Source organism: Syngnathus floridae, chromosome 10 (genome assembly GCF_059516105.1).
Source record: "Syngnathus floridae isolate MCC-2025c chromosome 10, RoL_Sflo_1.0, whole genome shotgun sequence".
In the NCBI taxonomy this organism is placed as follows: Eukaryota; Metazoa; Chordata; class Actinopteri; order Syngnathiformes; family Syngnathidae; genus Syngnathus; species Syngnathus floridae.
Window position 1 is genome coordinate 5,724,852 of NC_142422.1, and position 16,905 is coordinate 5,741,756.

The following is a 16,905-nucleotide window of genomic DNA, read 5'->3' on the forward strand; positions in this document are numbered from 1 at the left end:
TGAAGGCTTTCAATTTTATTTTTTTCTAAATAGAAGATACCATGAAAACACGCAGGACGTCATCAGTACAGTTTAGCCAATAATCTTCATCTCCAGTAGGTGGCGATCACGTAAAGACTTGCTAACTATCTCAAAACAGAAGAAGAGTACCCGGTGGGAAATTTGACAGGCGTTGCTGCAAACAATCGTAAAAAAATCGGGTTTTATGTTATTGATCGCAAGTTAACACGAAATGGACAGATATGTGTTAGTTATATCCATCTGTCAGGCGAATAACGACGAGGAGTGCAAATGTAAGTTTTTTCTTTCCTTGTGTGAATTACCGATCTATCAGCGTTTACTAACTTTCCGGCTTAGATTCACTTTTTCAAGAAGGTACAACCGGTGTTTGTTTATTTCTGCTCATCCACTTAAACATTTTGCATAAATAAGTGGAAATACGTGTAGAACTTTATTGCATTAGATTGCGCAAGTGTACTTAATGTTGTGGCTGCCTATTGTGCAACAGAACACCAATGGAATAAGTTAATACCTAATGCTGTCTTGCACAGGTCTGGCCCAAGTGAAGCAGATTTATGATCAAATTGTGGCATTTTCCTCTCAAGAATCAGCCAGAGGAATCTCTGTGCTCCCAGGTGCGTTCAGCCATCAAAGCATCATATTTTATTTTATTATAATATATTGTTAACAACAGACTTCCTCCCCATTTTAGCGTGTTCTCTCAGTGGAAGCCCTTCAGTTCAGAGGTGGTACTTTGCTGTTCAGGCTTGCCATGGTGAAATGCTGGTAAAATTTTTGAATTTTCAATTGAATTGGATGAATTCTTCATTGAATGAAAGGTGAAAATAAACCTGTGCTTAAATGCATTGCAGTTTTGCAGCTCAGACTGGGAAGAGGTGGAGGAAGTCCAACAGAGAGCGAACAGTGAAGAGGAGAAGCAAACAACTTTGGATCTGTGCATTGGTTCCCTGTGTCTTCAGGAGGGATCTGTTCAAAAGTGCGACGAAGCAACGCTAACAGAGTGAGATTTCACTTCACACAGCCAATATGTGCCAGGATTAGAAAGAAAATGTTTTATTTTTTATTTAATAGGTTGCTCGAGGAGGCTGCAGAAGGATTGCATGCATTGGCAGACAAACTTCCACCTCCAGGTATAGTTAACCAATCCATATTAAATCATTTATTTCATTCTGTGCTTTTGTGTTTTCTAGATCCTTTAATACTGTCAAAACTGTTCTGTGCATTTGTTTATTTATTTTTCTCTGCATGACCCATCCCCTCAGGTAAAGCATTGTTAGATGTACTGGTGTTTGGGTGTGCTGAGGAGTGTCCTGCATTAAAAATCCTGCTTCCACTACTGGGAGCCCTTCGACACATGAGCTGCTGGCACTCTGCTAAGATCACTGTCGTCAGTCATCATGCTACAGGGTGAGAATATGTGTTACTGTCTCTGTACCGCTAGGGGGCATCAGTGCCATAATATGAGCAGGTGACAGACAGGATTTTTACTCGTATGTTTTGGTTGATTTTTGTCTTCTCTTGAACTTAATATTTGATCTTATGGCATGAATTACATGTTGATCACATGATCTTTGTCTCAGGTGGCAAAAAACTGCATCTTATCTGAATGCTGGTCTGTTGGAGTCCACTGAGTTAACCAGCTGTATCAATGCAAATGAACTTTGGAGAGGGGGCATGGTGATCAGAGAGAAGAAGGTAATGCTGGAGGCATGTGTGTTATGGTTATATTTATTTACATTTGCACTTTGCAGTTTTTGCACAAATGTGTTTTTCTTACCCTCACCATTATTTGGCCTCGGGGTATGATTAACATGCTGAAAATATTTTTTTTTCTAGACATGACTAATATTGCTCTCTAGTAATCACAGACAATGCTGCAAAGCAAAAAAGTTTGCTATTGTGGTAAATCAAACTACTATTATCAGATGTGTTTGCATGCATGTGTTTTTTTTTTGTGGAATAGTAACTGTGTGAAGGGAAGTTGCAATCTTTTTAAACTCGCTCGCAAAAAATTGCATAATGGCAGATCTTGAAAAAAAATACACCCGCTGGTGTAATGCAGCAGGAAGCTTCCCATTTTTATGGGGGGTTGTTTAGGATGAAAAGCAATCTTGAAAAGTACAATATCTGGTGTAATGAATTCAAACTGAGTGTCTCAGTGATGTGTGAATCGACACTTTAACTCCTCCATTTCATTATACTATCCAGATTGAAGAATAGCAGTGTGTGATGTCTTCTCAAACTGATAATGTAGATCCCCTCAATAATTGAGAAAAAAATATATATACACACAGAAATTACATCTTAAATCACAAATGAATACAGCAAACACATTGACCTTTTGCAATAAGGCACTGCTAGGAGATGTAGCAGGCTTAGGCTGGCAGTTGGTGAAAGCTGCTCAGCGGGAGGAAGCAATTCCCAGAGAAGTGAAAACCTGCAAACGGGCCTTGTACTGCACCGTGTGCGAATGTGTGTTGTGCTTTTCCAGCACCAGAACAACAGTCAGTTGTTGGATTTGCATTCAAAGATATTTCTGCCGTATTATATTAACAACAAACTATATCATGTCCACCCTGTTATTGTCCACAATGTCAGCAGGCTCTGGCTGAAACCTCCTATGTTACAATATTTTTTCACCAATTTATACTACGGGTCAGTCCAGTATGTGGGATTTATTTTTACAAATTATTGACCAATCTTCAGTGTTGGCTTGCTCTCTTTGATGATGTAAATAGGTGAACAAACGTCACATTTTTAGGGTGTACTGGGAAGTGTTGAATTTTAAGGTACTAGCGTTCCACCCAATGTCAATGATAACACAGCAAATTAACGTACAGCAAAGTTTTTTTTCTATCTTTTTTATTCCCATGACAGCCATTAACATATTAGTTGGGCCTGAATCTATGTGACACTACTGGTTGCTTCAAAGAAGTGCAATGCAATATTACTTCCATTACACCATCCCTAGTTCAGAGCCCACACATGAGTTCATCACCTGCTGCCTCAGCTGATATTTTCTCTTTTTATTGTTTTTTTTTTTCAGAATGTTTCAGAGCTTCGTTTCAGTGGCTTTTCTTTGCACGCTCCAGTATATAGATCCAATCTCATGGAAGAGCCATGCTTTACTGCAGACCACAAACTACACTCTGAGGTGATTTCTTCTTATAACGTAACTGCCTACTCAAGCTTTGTTTATTCTTGCTGTGCACATTATATACAGAGAAACATTTTCAGTAAAAAAGAGAAATTGATCACTACAATCTTAAAGATAAATAAAAAATTACTTAAACCAAAAAAAAAATATTTTTTTTAAGTTTTGGGGTATCTCTCAGCCTTGTGCATGATGTCCTGGAAAATTTTCAGGATTAGACTCACTTAGCATCTTTATGTCTATGTGTGTAAATTTGTAATATTTGCCATAGACCCTGACATTTAACATAATGTTTACCAAAGAAGCACTAATTGTATACACAAGACAATCTCAACATTATGTAAATAACATGTAGTGAAAAGCAAAATAGCAAATTATGATTTTGAGAAAAAACAGAAGATTCTTTGTTCATTCACGTCTATCAAAAATCTTCAAATTTTGAGTGTATTTATTTTGCATGTTGGTTTGAGCCATTATTTCCAATGTAAAATTAGTTAGTTTTAATACTTATTGGAAAGTCTGGCTGAAATAATTTCCTATTCGCTTATTTCTTGAGTTGCTATTGTTGTGTAACCTGTGACCCACTCCATGATTTTTAAGATGGATGACATCACTGCTGCTTTGTGCCCTGTAATAAAGCCAGGACATGTCACTGTTCAAGCAAGTAATGATAGTACTGCGTGAATTTGTGGCGCAGACCCCCGGTGTTTGTTTAAAAGGTGCGTAGTGCACAGTGTGAAAGCCGTGAATTTATTTAGAGAGAACACTCAGTGTGAGACATGGTCCTTAATAACAGTTGGTAAAGCTCTGCATTATAATGAGCTTTCTGATGTAGATTAATAACCATAACAATAAAAGCCAAGGGCTGTGCAGGGGAAGGTTATGGTTAGTATGGTGTCCATAATACACAGAAAAGACTCCGCTCCGCATGTGGGTGTGCCTGTATTAGCGAGAAAGAGAGGCATATGGTGGGGATCGTCTTGGCACATAATTAAAAAAAAAAAGAAACACTGAAGGATAGCAAAAGTGTCCCAGCACTCTTGTACAAACTACGCTCCATCACGATCTTGAATTTGACAACAGTATGGTGGTCACACTCTGAAAAAAAAAGCAAAACCAGACAAGTTGATCTAATGAAACATAACAAATACATATAATCTCTCTAACGCTTAAGTCGCTGTCTACATAAGAACAGTTTTAATTTGAATAGCAGTGATGAGCGATCACATCATCACACTCACCATCAACCAATACATTAGCTTAATGAGCCAAGCAATTTCAAAGGGTACAATGGTGAATGTAAAACAACGACATTTCACCCTAATTTGTAATAGTTATAAATAAGTTGATTATTATGGTAAAAGTACAAACATTAAAAACAGGAGAAATGTTTGCTACTTAGTGAGGAAATAAAAATAAACAAAAGGTTTTTGCAAAATGAGAAGGCAACCATCACAAACACTTTGCACTAAAGATTTTCAGTGGATTGTTTGAATAATTGCATTGGCACACCAATGCGAAGCCAGATTGCAGACTTGACCTTTGTCGGCAGTGTGAGTGACTTTTTAGAAAGAACACTCACTATGTTACATGACTGAAAATAAACACCAGTTGGTTCTGTGGGCTTTCATTCGCCTCAGATAATTGCAATGGAGGTGCTTGTTTCAAACTGAATTGTGTATCATTCAATTTGATCTGATTTAAATGAAAACCGTTGTGCTGCAAGAAATAAAAAATCTCAAACTGTGAAAATTAGCTGCCCACTCAAAGCCTCCCAAGAAATCAAACTATACAATATATAACAATTTGTCTGTTATTACAATCAGCCACATTGGAAGAATCTCAACAGCGATCTGGGCAAATAATTATTGAACATTCCTCAATTGAAGGAGTGTTTGAGAGCTGTCATTCCTTTTCTTCCTGTTTGCAGGTCTTTCATTACTACGCACCAGTTTTAGACCTGCTTCATCTGATTACTTTGTCAGACCTGCCATGCTACCTGATGTCCAACACATACTTTGAGCTGTATCCTCACTTCTGAATTCTGTGCTTCCATGCCATCAGTCAGACCTCGAGGACCCCACAGGGGATCAGAGCTTCGAGGACCTGTAATAACTTACACTCAGTTTTAGATGCAAACCGTACAGATAGGAATGCAAATGGAGGACGCTTTTAAAAGTAGGAAAACATTAAAGAGCCTGCAAACTGGTACCTCCAGGCTAAAAAAAAATAGCTTTTACCCCAGCCCCTAGAGCAATGACTGAACTTGCAAAACACCACCATGCTGCCACCACCCCCTCAACATCATCATAACAGTCCTCATTTCTCATCACAAGATTGAAATTTCCTTGTAATTGACAAAATATAATCACAAGTTTCTAAATAACATTCAGTAATGTTTCCAAGATACTTATATAGCACGAGTCATAAAATACGGCCTCGCTCGTTTTGAACCCCGCTTTTAATTTATTTCAACTTCTTCTGCAGCACCCTTTTACTTGTCTTGCTCTATTTTATACACCTTAACAAAAAGAACACAGAGCACTTTCTGGGAAGTCAGTCAACTCTAAACTTCTTTTGGACCAGCTCAAGTCATTGCGTGGAAAGGTATTAACTAGTCTGAACATTTCAGTTTTTCTTCCTTTCAACATTTTGTTTTCAATGTCTGCCACTGCCATTGTGAGAGAATCAAATATATTCTATGTGCTCAGGTCGGGGCTTTATTCAGCCTTTCCTGCGTCGTCACTTCCATCGCACAGCCATCAGCAAGCCAAATCAGCTCCCAACGCTGGAGAGAATCTCTAGCCAGAAGACCCAAGTCCTTGCCCAGTCAGTTCTTTCATTACCTCATTAAATGACAAGTCATATCTTGCGTATAGGAAATAAATTGGTAACTGGAGCTACATTGTCACAGATGATAAAGCCTTCTGTGGATGAGGCAGACTCGCAAGTCAAAAACACTGTTGGAAAAATCCGAAAGCTATATTAAAGATATGACTGATACAACTTGATTGTATTTTTATGAAAATGAAACTGCAGAAAAAATGATAGGGTTGAAATTTTATCCTAATATAGTAGGTTTTGTATTGTAGCGCATTAGCAAGTTTTATTAATATAGCTTTAAGCAGAAGAATATCTTTGTTTTGACTAACGCTAATATTTCATCTTGCAGCACCTGACATCGAGGTTAAGGGAGAGAGTGCTCACTACTTCCTGTTGGTCCAGGGCTCAGGCAATATCGAGGATGGAGTCTGCACAGTCAGGGTCTTGCACTCTGACAGTCAAATTAATGGCGTGCCTGCCATGGCAACATTCTCGGGGCTGTCTGAACAGAAGCTGCTGTCATCATCAGGTGCGATATATTATAATGCTGTGTGTGTTTCCGTAGTCTCATTTACTCAGTATGTTTGTACTTTGATTTATTTTTCCTTTCATTTAACAGTGAGGAAAACATTTTAGAGCCATTAAGAGTATTTCAAAGGACAGAGTTGTTCACGTCAATGTTTGCGACTTGGGGTAAAATGAATGCCAGCAGTTTCGTTTGCCTTCACTTCTTGAAAAGGATAAGATGACAGGGTTGTGGTTTGCCAAAAATAGGTTGATTCATTAAGAGATGAGCGAAATTAAAATGTAATAAATGGAAGTAAAAATGAATAAAGCATCAGAATCAAAGCACAAAATAAATAAATGAAAGAGGAAAAATAATTGCCATGCAGAGGTTTTCAAAATGATGTTTGCAGCTACAAATAAAAATAAATTGAATGAAATAACACTTTAAGTTGTTATGATATTTGAGCTCTCCTTTAAGTGAAAAAGTTTCAATAAAATACATAACCATTAATTTTATATTGTTATACAGATTAATTCTGAGATTGTGTTTGTTTAAAAACAAACATGGGAAAAATAATTGCATCATAAATTGCAATGGGAAAAAAAAATCACAATCATTCAGCTCTAGTAGACAATCATTTGTGCATCGGTACTTTCTCCAAAAGCATGACCAATTGTTTTAATGGATGTCCTTGTCTGCTCTTAGGCTGCAAATGATATTCAAGAAAGTTTCTATGATTGTTAACATTTTATGCAACCTTCAGAAGACATTTGTAAAGTACCATAAAATATACCCCAACTCTTGGGCTGTGAGTCAGCAGAGGTTTCACTATAAGTCATTTCAATGACAACATGATGGTTTTAGTTCTTGGGGAAAAACATGTTTCACACTTTTTGGAGGTTACTGCCATTTTTGTTTATTTTATTTTGCTGAATTTGGGGCTTTTACTATACTTTATATTGCTTTAAGATGTAATGCAGTTTAAGGCAGTGTCATATGTCCCGTGAATGAAGCTCTACAAAGAACATTCTCAGCTGGGCTGGTAATGCACATTTCTCTGGCCTTTTTCCATTCACCACTTTTTCTCCATCCAGGAGGCATTCGAAGCGACATCCTCTCTCTGCCTTGTCTCCAAGGAGACGGTCTTCTGAGGAGAGAGCGGAAGGTGGCTGAGGTCCAAGCACTAGTGATTAAAGAATACTCCAGTAAGTACTTGTTCTAAAAAAGCTGGTGACATGGAAAGAAATGAATATGAAGAGATTTAGAGGGCGATGGAATGTAGAAGATGTACGTCCGGAGCCTCAAAGCTCATGTCATTCGTTTTATAGTTCACCAAAAATATTTTCATTATACATGTCGTATCATAATTTTATTAAATTCTTTCACTTCACCTTAGAATCACCAATTTAATATATAAAAGAATGTTGGTGCCCTCGTGTGCTTGAATTAACATTGAGGTCATTTGTTTGACCTCAAATCCCGCTTAAGTGCTTTATAGCTAAGAAGCATAAACAACGTGAACATTTCATAATCATCCCGACTAATTATTGCCATTATCCATATCATCACACCAATAATAAAATAAACAAAATGAAAAACAAACTCACAGAATACATGCTCCAAAGGTATTACTGTACGTTTTATTTTCAATGCAAAAATATAGCTATACTTACTTGAGGGCTAAATTTCCATATTCGCTATAAATTACAGCAATCAATGATCCCTCATTGTGTGTGTTTTTTTTTTTAATGTGTTATACTAATCCCACTGAAAGTCAACAACCCAATAGATGCAGAAGATAAAGCCTGGAAATATGATTAACAAATATAATGTGTACTGTATTAATTTGCTTAATATTGATGTAGTAATTTGATTTTCTACTACTTTGCCTCACTAAGGTAGCTGAACAAGATAAACTAAAATGTTATAATACTGTAATGTCAGTATAAATTATACTGAGTGAGGCTCAGTCTCAAAAAACAAAACCATTATTATTTGTTTGCTTCTTAGTAAAACGGGTCCAAAATATCCTATCAGTGGCTTCACTAATTTTCCATGTTTTTTACTTCAGGCACTTGCTAGCGCATAGAATGATTCGCAATATAATTAATTTACCGACAGACAAAGACAGTGAAGCTACAGTAGAGTATAGCAAGATAAAAGAAAATGAAGTTCTTCAACCTTGAGGAAACAAAGTCTGGCTGAGCTTTGACAAGACTGTGAGGAGGTTATATACCACAGGGCTAATTCAAAATTGAAATATATTCACATTTCACATTAAATTGAGGAGGATGCCTGCCTAGTTGTGTAATTTAAGAAGAAAAAGACGAATAGAACATCAGCTTCTGTTAAGTACAGTACTATAGCATTGCATTGAATGAGCCTGGGAGATAAAGTATTTCTGATGTTTTATTTTCCAACACTTAGTACTTTGTGCTCATACATTTAATAATAATGTTTCCGATTTATATTTATTGTCCTTGGTACCTGACTACAAATGAGAACTTGTGCACCAAAGTGTCAAATGATCTGTTTGTGTGTCCAGGACAGAAAAAATCCACTTTAATATCACCCAATGACTTAAAGGCCATTCTGAGCATAGCTAGGGAGCAATACTTGAAGATGACTGACTCCATGCTTCCCCGGGCCTCTTCTCTGATTGACACCTTGGACACTAAGCACCCAGGTAAGCATATTTATACTTGCATCTCAAGCACTTCACATATCTTAATTACTAGAGTATCCAATTAGGACAAATACTGTCCGTGTAATAAGTATTTTATTTCAGATCACACAGCCAAAGAAAATGCAGTTGTCTTAAATCAATGTAGTGCACACATTTGTTTGTGATTGCAATTCCATGTACCACAGCTTACGCATCTTGACTTGGCTCGAGCTAAAAGTTTGAATAACCGCTGCAATCCATCATACAGTGCATTTTACCGTATAGAGTGTGCTCATAGAGGAAGTCCTGTAGGTTTGTTTATGATTGCACCAGTGGTCTTTTGTTCTTGTTACAAAAAGGGTAGTAGTAAATTACCTGAGATGTACAATTGTTTTCGAGCCTTCGTTCTGTACTTGACCTCATCTGAAGATTAATGTATGGCTCGACAACATAACAGCAACTTCAAATCTATTACAACGTCAAGGGACAATGTGATTTGAGCTGTGAACTTGCTACATCAAGTTGCTTCTATTTCCTTTATTGCAGTAGAAACAACATCACACGCTCAATCTGTATGGCCAGAGCAGAGCGTCCTCCACAATATTGAGAACATGCAAAAAAGACGACAGAGAAGAAGGTAAATAATTACCGTGTGGTATCACGGTGATGTGTTTGCAGGATTGTGACTTCAACATATGAACAGTGCACTGCAATTACTAATATTATGTTTTGTGCTTTAGACTTAGTTTATGTTCCGGCTCCAGTGATAGCCTGCTTGGTCCTAAAGACTGTCCGAAGGGTTCTTCTACCTTACTGGATGCCAAAGAACTTTTAAAACACTTCACTCTCGATGGCAAGCCCACCAGTGAGCTGCAACCTCTGGCTCTTATTAGAGGGTAAGACAAGTGATTTGAATGAGCGCTGCTTACAGCATTTTCTGAGAATGGAGACTGGCATTTGCGTTGGAGACAGAAGGAAAACAGGATCTAAAAAAAAAAAAAAATTATTGGCAAATAAAAAAATTCTTGTGTACTGCAGTTCAAGGTGAGGATTTTATTTTGATCATTAGTCTACCCGAGTAAAACCTGCGTGACCTTTGTTGGAATACCATTTGGAGGGAAACACAATTCATTGAGTATGACAGACCATCTCATTCCACTTTATTCTCTGTGCTGCTTTTCTTCAGCCATAATGTGTTCCAGTTGTCGCCAGACTTGTGTCCCGGGAGTGTCAGTGAGATGTCCTTCAAAAAGGCCACGACCTCCCATTATCACGGCATAGAGTATGTATCTACCACCTCAAATTCCTTTGTGGTGATTGGATTCTTTTCATTGCACTTCTTTTTTTTTTTTTTATAATTTAACAATCTGCTGCCTTCCTATCTTTGGTTTTATATAGCTTCTGCCTAGATAACCAGCGCTCTATGGAGCGAGATAAGGCTTTTGTGCGGCTTCAGTCCCGTCTCATTCGCTACGAGACGCAAACCACCTGCTCCAGGGAGCCGTGTGTCCTACCGTTTGCCACCAGCCCCGCCCCCTCTCCTGCGGTGATGTCAGAACCGGGAAGTGTACCCGATGGGGAGACTCTGCAGAACGCTGATGTAGCCCGACTCAAACGCAGGTCCTGGGATACTGATATTGGGGGTTATCCCCGCAAGAGGTAGGTGGAGGCATGGATTCATGCATGAGTTGGTGGAATCATTTTAGTGTTTGACTATGATAACTGTTTCAATAAATGATACAGGCAGGCCAAGTCAGAGAGCAGCGACTTGGTCTGTTCACAGAGCAATGGCAGTAATGGGACTCAGCTTACCATCAAGTCGCAACGGCAGCAGCCCAGCAGATCGCACTCGGTCTCCTCTTCCACTCCCTCATCCTTGTCTGCTTCAAGAACATCATCTGGTATAGTCAAATCAACCTAACCGGCCAAAAATGTAGATCATAAAAAAGCATAATAAAAGATAATTTAAAGTAAAAAATCTTTACTGGTATTTACATGACTGGAAGTACTGACGTGGTGTTACGGTATTTGCAGGTTGAATGTGGTGTATTGGGATTGTATGCCTTTTAGGTATGTGGGTGATGTCAGGGGTTGGTGTCATTTCGAGTCTTTGTGACTGTTCTCATTTTCTTGTGTGTTTGATGCTTGTCCCGTTTAATGAACCTCATTGATAGTCCATCTTTTTTTCCTCATTTACCTGAGTGGCAGCTTATTAAAAGCTGGCTTGTTCCTTAAATTTTGTCCTGCAACTCTGAGCAAAAAAACGATCAAGTGACGACTTATAGTTGGGGCATTGTGAAGTCAAGGTACTTTACACAGCATGTTATTGTAACTACCTTAATGTATTACTTTATGGTTTGCCTTGGTTTATTCTTAGGTTTACTGAAGCAGTCTTCAGCCGACAAACTTAAAGCCCTGGAGCAGATGACGGATCACAAACTGAAAGACGATAAAAATGCCAAGGAATCGCGCTCACAGAAACACAATAGGGTAAGTGTGTGTGTGTGTGTGTATTTTGATAAGAAATGAATGCAATTTAATTTTATTACTTTCTACGTTATTATTGTTACCTAACACTTTTTGAGTCATTTTCTTTTGAAAATGTTGCTTTTAAAATCTGTACAAAAAAAGAAGACAGATTTATAAATGCTGACACATTGTGTGTCGGAAATTCATTGTTAGAGCCATTTTAAAATGAAAACATTATGCAGACCCCCTGAAAACTGATGAATAAAAGCCTTAAATCAAGTGTACCACTTACTAACACACACACGCACGCAAACTCCTACACTGGAGGCCGACAACAAATTCACCTAATGTCCATCCAGCAAATGAGGATCGTATAACTATAATAGATTTAGCAAAGATAAATGATGCAGGTTTAGCATGTTATCACATGCTGTGCTTGCTGATTATTTACAGCCTGCATATACTATGTGTGTAGACAGACACAGTCACACGGAAACGATGCATGACCACACACTCACTATTACCTGCGCACACGTCGCCGGCTGAATCCCGACCTTGATGTGTTCCGATCTGTGGACATTATGCTAACAGGAGATGTGTGCAGTCAGCAATACTAATGTGCAGGTCCTCCGCACGTGTACAAAAACAGTTGTCGCAATTCAGGAATAACGACAGCAGTTAATTCAACACAGAGATTAAAAAACGTCTGCTTTGTGGAACGGAAAAGCACCGATGATCCCCCAGTGTGATTCATTATGTTTATTCAGATCATCTGCTGTCTAAAGAGTGAAGGTGGCTCCATTTATTTTTGAATGTGTGCTGTCAACTCTTTCAGTGAAACAGTGCACCTTTTACCTGAGAGTCCCCGTAGTCGTTTTAAAGACACTTCCGCGGAAGGCCATCCTTCTCCAAAGTCGTGACGTTTTGACATCCATTCTTTAAGAAGGAAGCCTTGCCAAAATGAGTTTCTTTGAACCAAGTTGACGTTTGCCGATAAGGGAATTAACGAGTAGATTTAAGGTTTTAGTATTGTGTCCATGAAAATGTGCGTGTCCTCTGTTGCCCTCAGATGCTGCAGGAGGTAGTTGTTAAAACGCTCAAACAGCACGGGATCAGTGCCGAGCATAAATGCTTTGAGGCTTGCAGCAAGAGACTGTTTGATATCTCCAAATTCTTTCTCAAGGTTGGTGCCCACACACACTCAGCACTGTCCACTCGTTCACTCTGAACTCTCTTTTAGTGCTTTGGCTCCCTCCCGCCACGAATGTAGTGTCCACCATATGTCGTTGTTTTGTTACCAATGTGTGCAACAAATAAACCCCAATGGGAACACTCCCTTGTTTTTCTTCCAAATATATATTCATTATTTATTTTGTGCTCCCATTTCAAAGGCGCACACAAAATGGAAAGTTGATTTTTTGTTTCTAAACAAATAGTGTGAAATTAAATAACCAAGTAGATTATTGGTTATCTGCCTCATTTTGAAAAACCTCCTGTGAGCGAGATTTTCTGTTCCTTCGCCCCACTGTTACATCATAGACTAATTACGAAATTAACCACACCGAGTTTTTTTTTTTTTTTTTCTGGATATTGAATTTAAAACAAAAACAGCTTAGAAAAACAAACTAATTTTGTACTTATTAGAGTCTTTGTATGTTTTAGAAGAAACGTTTGAGCTTTGACTTCAAATTTTCACTTAGCTTGATTAAAAAGAATGAGTGAAACTGTTTGTTCTCAGGATCTGAAGACATCTCGAGGTCTCCATGATGAGATGAAAAAGGTAGCTAGCAACAATGCTAAACAGGTAAAATCAAAATGCATCAGTGTTCCCTTTCCACACATTAACTCATGAAAATACTCCAACTCATATGTTGCGTTATTATAGGTCATTGACTGGGTGCTGGAGAAGACTTTAACGAAATCATGATTTTAACAAAAGCTTATTGAGACCTATTTTAATATGTCAATGTTTTACCTAGGCATGTTTTGCTAGTTTGTTGGAAATTCTTTTAATTCAATTTTAATTTGCTCTTTAAATTAATCTTTTGTTTTAAATAGTCATATATTTTTTAATGTAAATGTTTTTATTTAATGTTTTACTTTATGTAGGATAATAAATGTGTTTTTAATTAATATCCTGTTGTATTCCTGTATGCAACTACTCAATAATATTAATTTAAAATCAATTAAAAATAATTATTGTAAATACTGCTGAACAACACTTGTATTCCATAAACAACAGATTGAAATAAAAATCAGTAAGTATGGCATAACTAAACATGCTGAGCTTTTTGTTTCTTCCTGCGCTCGTCAGCAAGGTCCCTTGTGTCTATCAATCAGCTCCCTCAGCCACTCGTGTCCTGTGCAGGTGTTCCATGTTTATCACGTGACTTGTATTTAGTTTTGTAATCATTTATAGCCTACACGACACAGGACAACTATTGCCCACCATACAAAGATGAGATTAATTGAAGTTATGAACCACAAACTCTATTATAATCGTCACAATCGGTCACTGACTTCTTGGTCACACTTCTCACTCTCCCAGCTTGTTTCTCGGTTCAAATGTTGCCTATGCAAGGCTTTTGGGAATGGGCTTCATGATCTTTTGTTTATTAATAGGATGACATCTCCCTCCCCTTCCCCCAGCACATCGTCAAACTCTTGCACAGCTCATCAAAAACTCGAGTCATGCCCATCTTTGGTGTTCATTCGGATTCAAGCCATTTGTCTCTGCTTCAAAATTGCCATTAGGACTGTCTGATGTACGACAGCTTGTCTTGCCTGTGCATTTGTGCACGATGCCCACAATGCATTGCACTCACCTGCATTTATTACTTATTCATCATGGATCATGAAATGGTAAAGAACATGAAGAGGCTTTGTGTAAAAGGGGGGATTCAAGGTTGTTGCAGGGACTTGGCAGTGGCATCCAGAACATTACATGCACACACACAATTAAAATCTCTTTTATCATGACGTTCCCAGAGTTGAAGTAAAAAAATAGGAGCTGTCAGTGTTTCTGCAGAGGGAAAGGCAATGTTGAGTGCAAACACACATGCATTTACCATACTTTTTAAGTGTAATATGTGTGTGTGTTTGTATAGCACCCAGACAGCAAGAGGGCCACAACAACATACCTGACCCTTTATAAAATGGTCTTGTTGTTTTTTTTAGCACAGTATGCATGAAAGCATCATCCATCCATCGTCCTCTTGTCCATCAACAGATTATAACTGGGACACAGGAAGAGGATGATCATGTGCTTTCCATGCCCTTGAAAACAGAAATTGATTTCATTACATTGAAATTAAATGTAATAGAGAAAGAGCCAAATAATTGTTTTAGGAATTCAACAATATAGACAATAGCTACACTTAATTGTTTGATCAGTTCCAATTGGTTTCCAATAAAAACTAACAATGGCGTTGCTTTGAAAACCCCTTAAAGGTCAGTTCAACTAACAGTTTCAAATTAGTTAAAAAGTTTGATTTTCTGCCAAAAGCAATTTAGTAGCCACAATGTCCGCTAGCCAGAAGCTGCACTGTCTTTTTTTATGGAATATATATTTATTGTTTCTGCTCCAATAAGATACTTGCTTTTACTGGTCTACATGTGGGAGTGTTTGGATTAAGCACTGCACATAATTCAGTAAATCAAATAAAAGCAATGCTCAATATTGTTTGCTTCAAATTGTTTCTCTCGTTCTCTTTGCCAGTCAATACCCATGAAGGTTGATGCGGAGGCACCTTTAACAAAGTGAAAAACTTGCAAATCAAACCCAGAGGACAAGCACCTCGCTTGCAATCATCTCTAGTTTAAATAATCAATGCAAATCCTCCAAACATGTAAGTTCGTGTTTCTTTGGGCCTGTCAGCCTCTCATCTTCCTGAATAACTTTCGGAACTTTCCAATTTCCAATGCAGCCTGTTGGGTCCCTCTCTCCCTCCTGCAATCTTAAGCTTCTATAGCTTATTCCCTAGCATGCAAACACACAAACAAGCAAATAAACCACAACCTGTAAGGACCAGCCACAGGCGGGCGAGGAATGCAAATGGAGAATGAGCCAAGATGCTACCATGTAACGCATAAACAAGTTACAACACCTGCATGTATTGTCTTCGACTGATGGAAGTACACGTTCACATCAAGTCATAACAATGATCCCCCCCCCCCCCCCCCCCACACACTCCCTCAAAAGAAACTGGAGCTAAGTAGACTGACTAATCACACATACAAGACACAATGGCAAGCTGACAGCCTGAGGGTTGACACGATCAAGTGAGAGCCAAGACAATGAAAAATAAGACACAACGGAAACTCGTGAACCCTCTCTCCACCTACATATTCATGATTAACTATTAACAAAGTCAATTATCTGGCTTGACACCTGGAAGAGTTTCCAAGCGTATTTTTTTAGGTATGGGACATTTTAGTTTCACCAGTCAACTTGACACTGCCCATCTGTGTCAAAATCTATTTTCATTGGAGAAGTGCAGAAATGGGGAAAATATTTACTGTTACTGACATTTTAAGTTCAACAAGATTGCAACCATTAATCACTCATCAAAAATGATTGAATAATCTTCTACCACTTTAAAACGCCTGCTAGTTTACTAGCTGCTGAAAATATACTGTATACGCTTCAAATCTTTGTGGCCAGTTGCTAATTAATCTAGCAGGCAATCAAAACAAAGAGGCGACAATATGTGTCATTGAGGCCATTCTTCTCTGAGTCAATGGAAAAGCTCAGTGACCGTGCATGGATGGGCAATTTATTGGTGTATCAGCCCTCACACAACACTACCGCATAGAAAATTCATTTGCCGTATTATAGTTTATGATCCACAGAGGGAGCTGGACTTAATTCACGTTTAAAAAATGCTCATAAATCTTGTGCTAAACAATCCAAGTCTATAAAGTTTCTTAACCACACAAATGTGTTCATTACTTTGTGGCAGTGCGGATGCTAGCTCACTAACTAGAACTAAATCATGTCAGAGTCGCAATTGTGCACAAAGTGCTCAGGACAACAAAGTTATTCTTAGGCGTCTTCTCTCTCTCTCAAATCGTTTTTGCTGAGTGGGCTGAAATTAACGTAACTTTTTCTAAAAGCCACTCATTACACAAACTACTTTTTGCATTACAATAATCTTTCAGTACTGTATTGTATGACCATTGACCAAATATCTGTCCTTTATAAGTGACAATCAAACGAGCTCAAAGTGTTCAGTTGCATAATTGTGCTGATAGTTTTGCACTAAT

The 16,905-nt window shown here is 38.1% G+C and overlaps 1 protein-coding gene across 1 annotated transcript; it reads left to right on the forward strand.

Annotated features, from left to right (window-relative positions):
• The first annotated feature begins 118 nt into the window (after nucleotides 1-118).
• Nucleotides 119-13,773, forward strand: mtbp (MDM2 binding protein). Its single transcript, XM_088386891.1, has 23 exons — nucleotides 119-293; nucleotides 552-635; nucleotides 713-786; nucleotides 873-1,021; nucleotides 1,093-1,151; nucleotides 1,284-1,428; nucleotides 1,602-1,716; nucleotides 3,068-3,175; nucleotides 5,106-5,200; nucleotides 5,716-5,782; nucleotides 5,887-6,004; nucleotides 6,348-6,527; nucleotides 7,601-7,711; nucleotides 9,052-9,192; nucleotides 9,718-9,808; nucleotides 9,912-10,067; nucleotides 10,358-10,453; nucleotides 10,570-10,830; nucleotides 10,915-11,072; nucleotides 11,549-11,661; nucleotides 12,710-12,823; nucleotides 13,379-13,444; nucleotides 13,526-13,773. The coding sequence occupies exons 1-23, from the start codon at nucleotides 233-235 to the stop codon at nucleotides 13,565-13,567; spliced, it is 2,604 nt and encodes an 867-aa protein (XP_088243017.1). The 5' UTR covers nucleotides 119-232; the 3' UTR covers nucleotides 13,568-13,773.
• Nucleotides 13,774-16,905: the final 3,132 nt, after the last annotated feature.

What these genes read in the sequence shown, in the direction of transcription:
- mtbp (XM_088386891.1), top strand. Translation starts at nt 233, where the DNA reads ATGGACAGATATGTGTTAGTTATATCCATCTGTCAGGCGAATAACGAC. An exon ending in AGGAATCTCTGTGCTCCCAG is followed by an intron (nt 636 to 712) that starts GTGCGTTCAGCC and finishes TCCCCATTTTAG; the next exon opens with CGTGTTCTCTCAGTGGAAGC. An exon ending in TGGTGATCAGAGAGAAGAAG is followed by an intron (nt 1,717 to 3,067) that starts GTAATGCTGGAG and finishes TTTTTTTTTCAG; the next exon opens with AATGTTTCAGAGCTTCGTTT.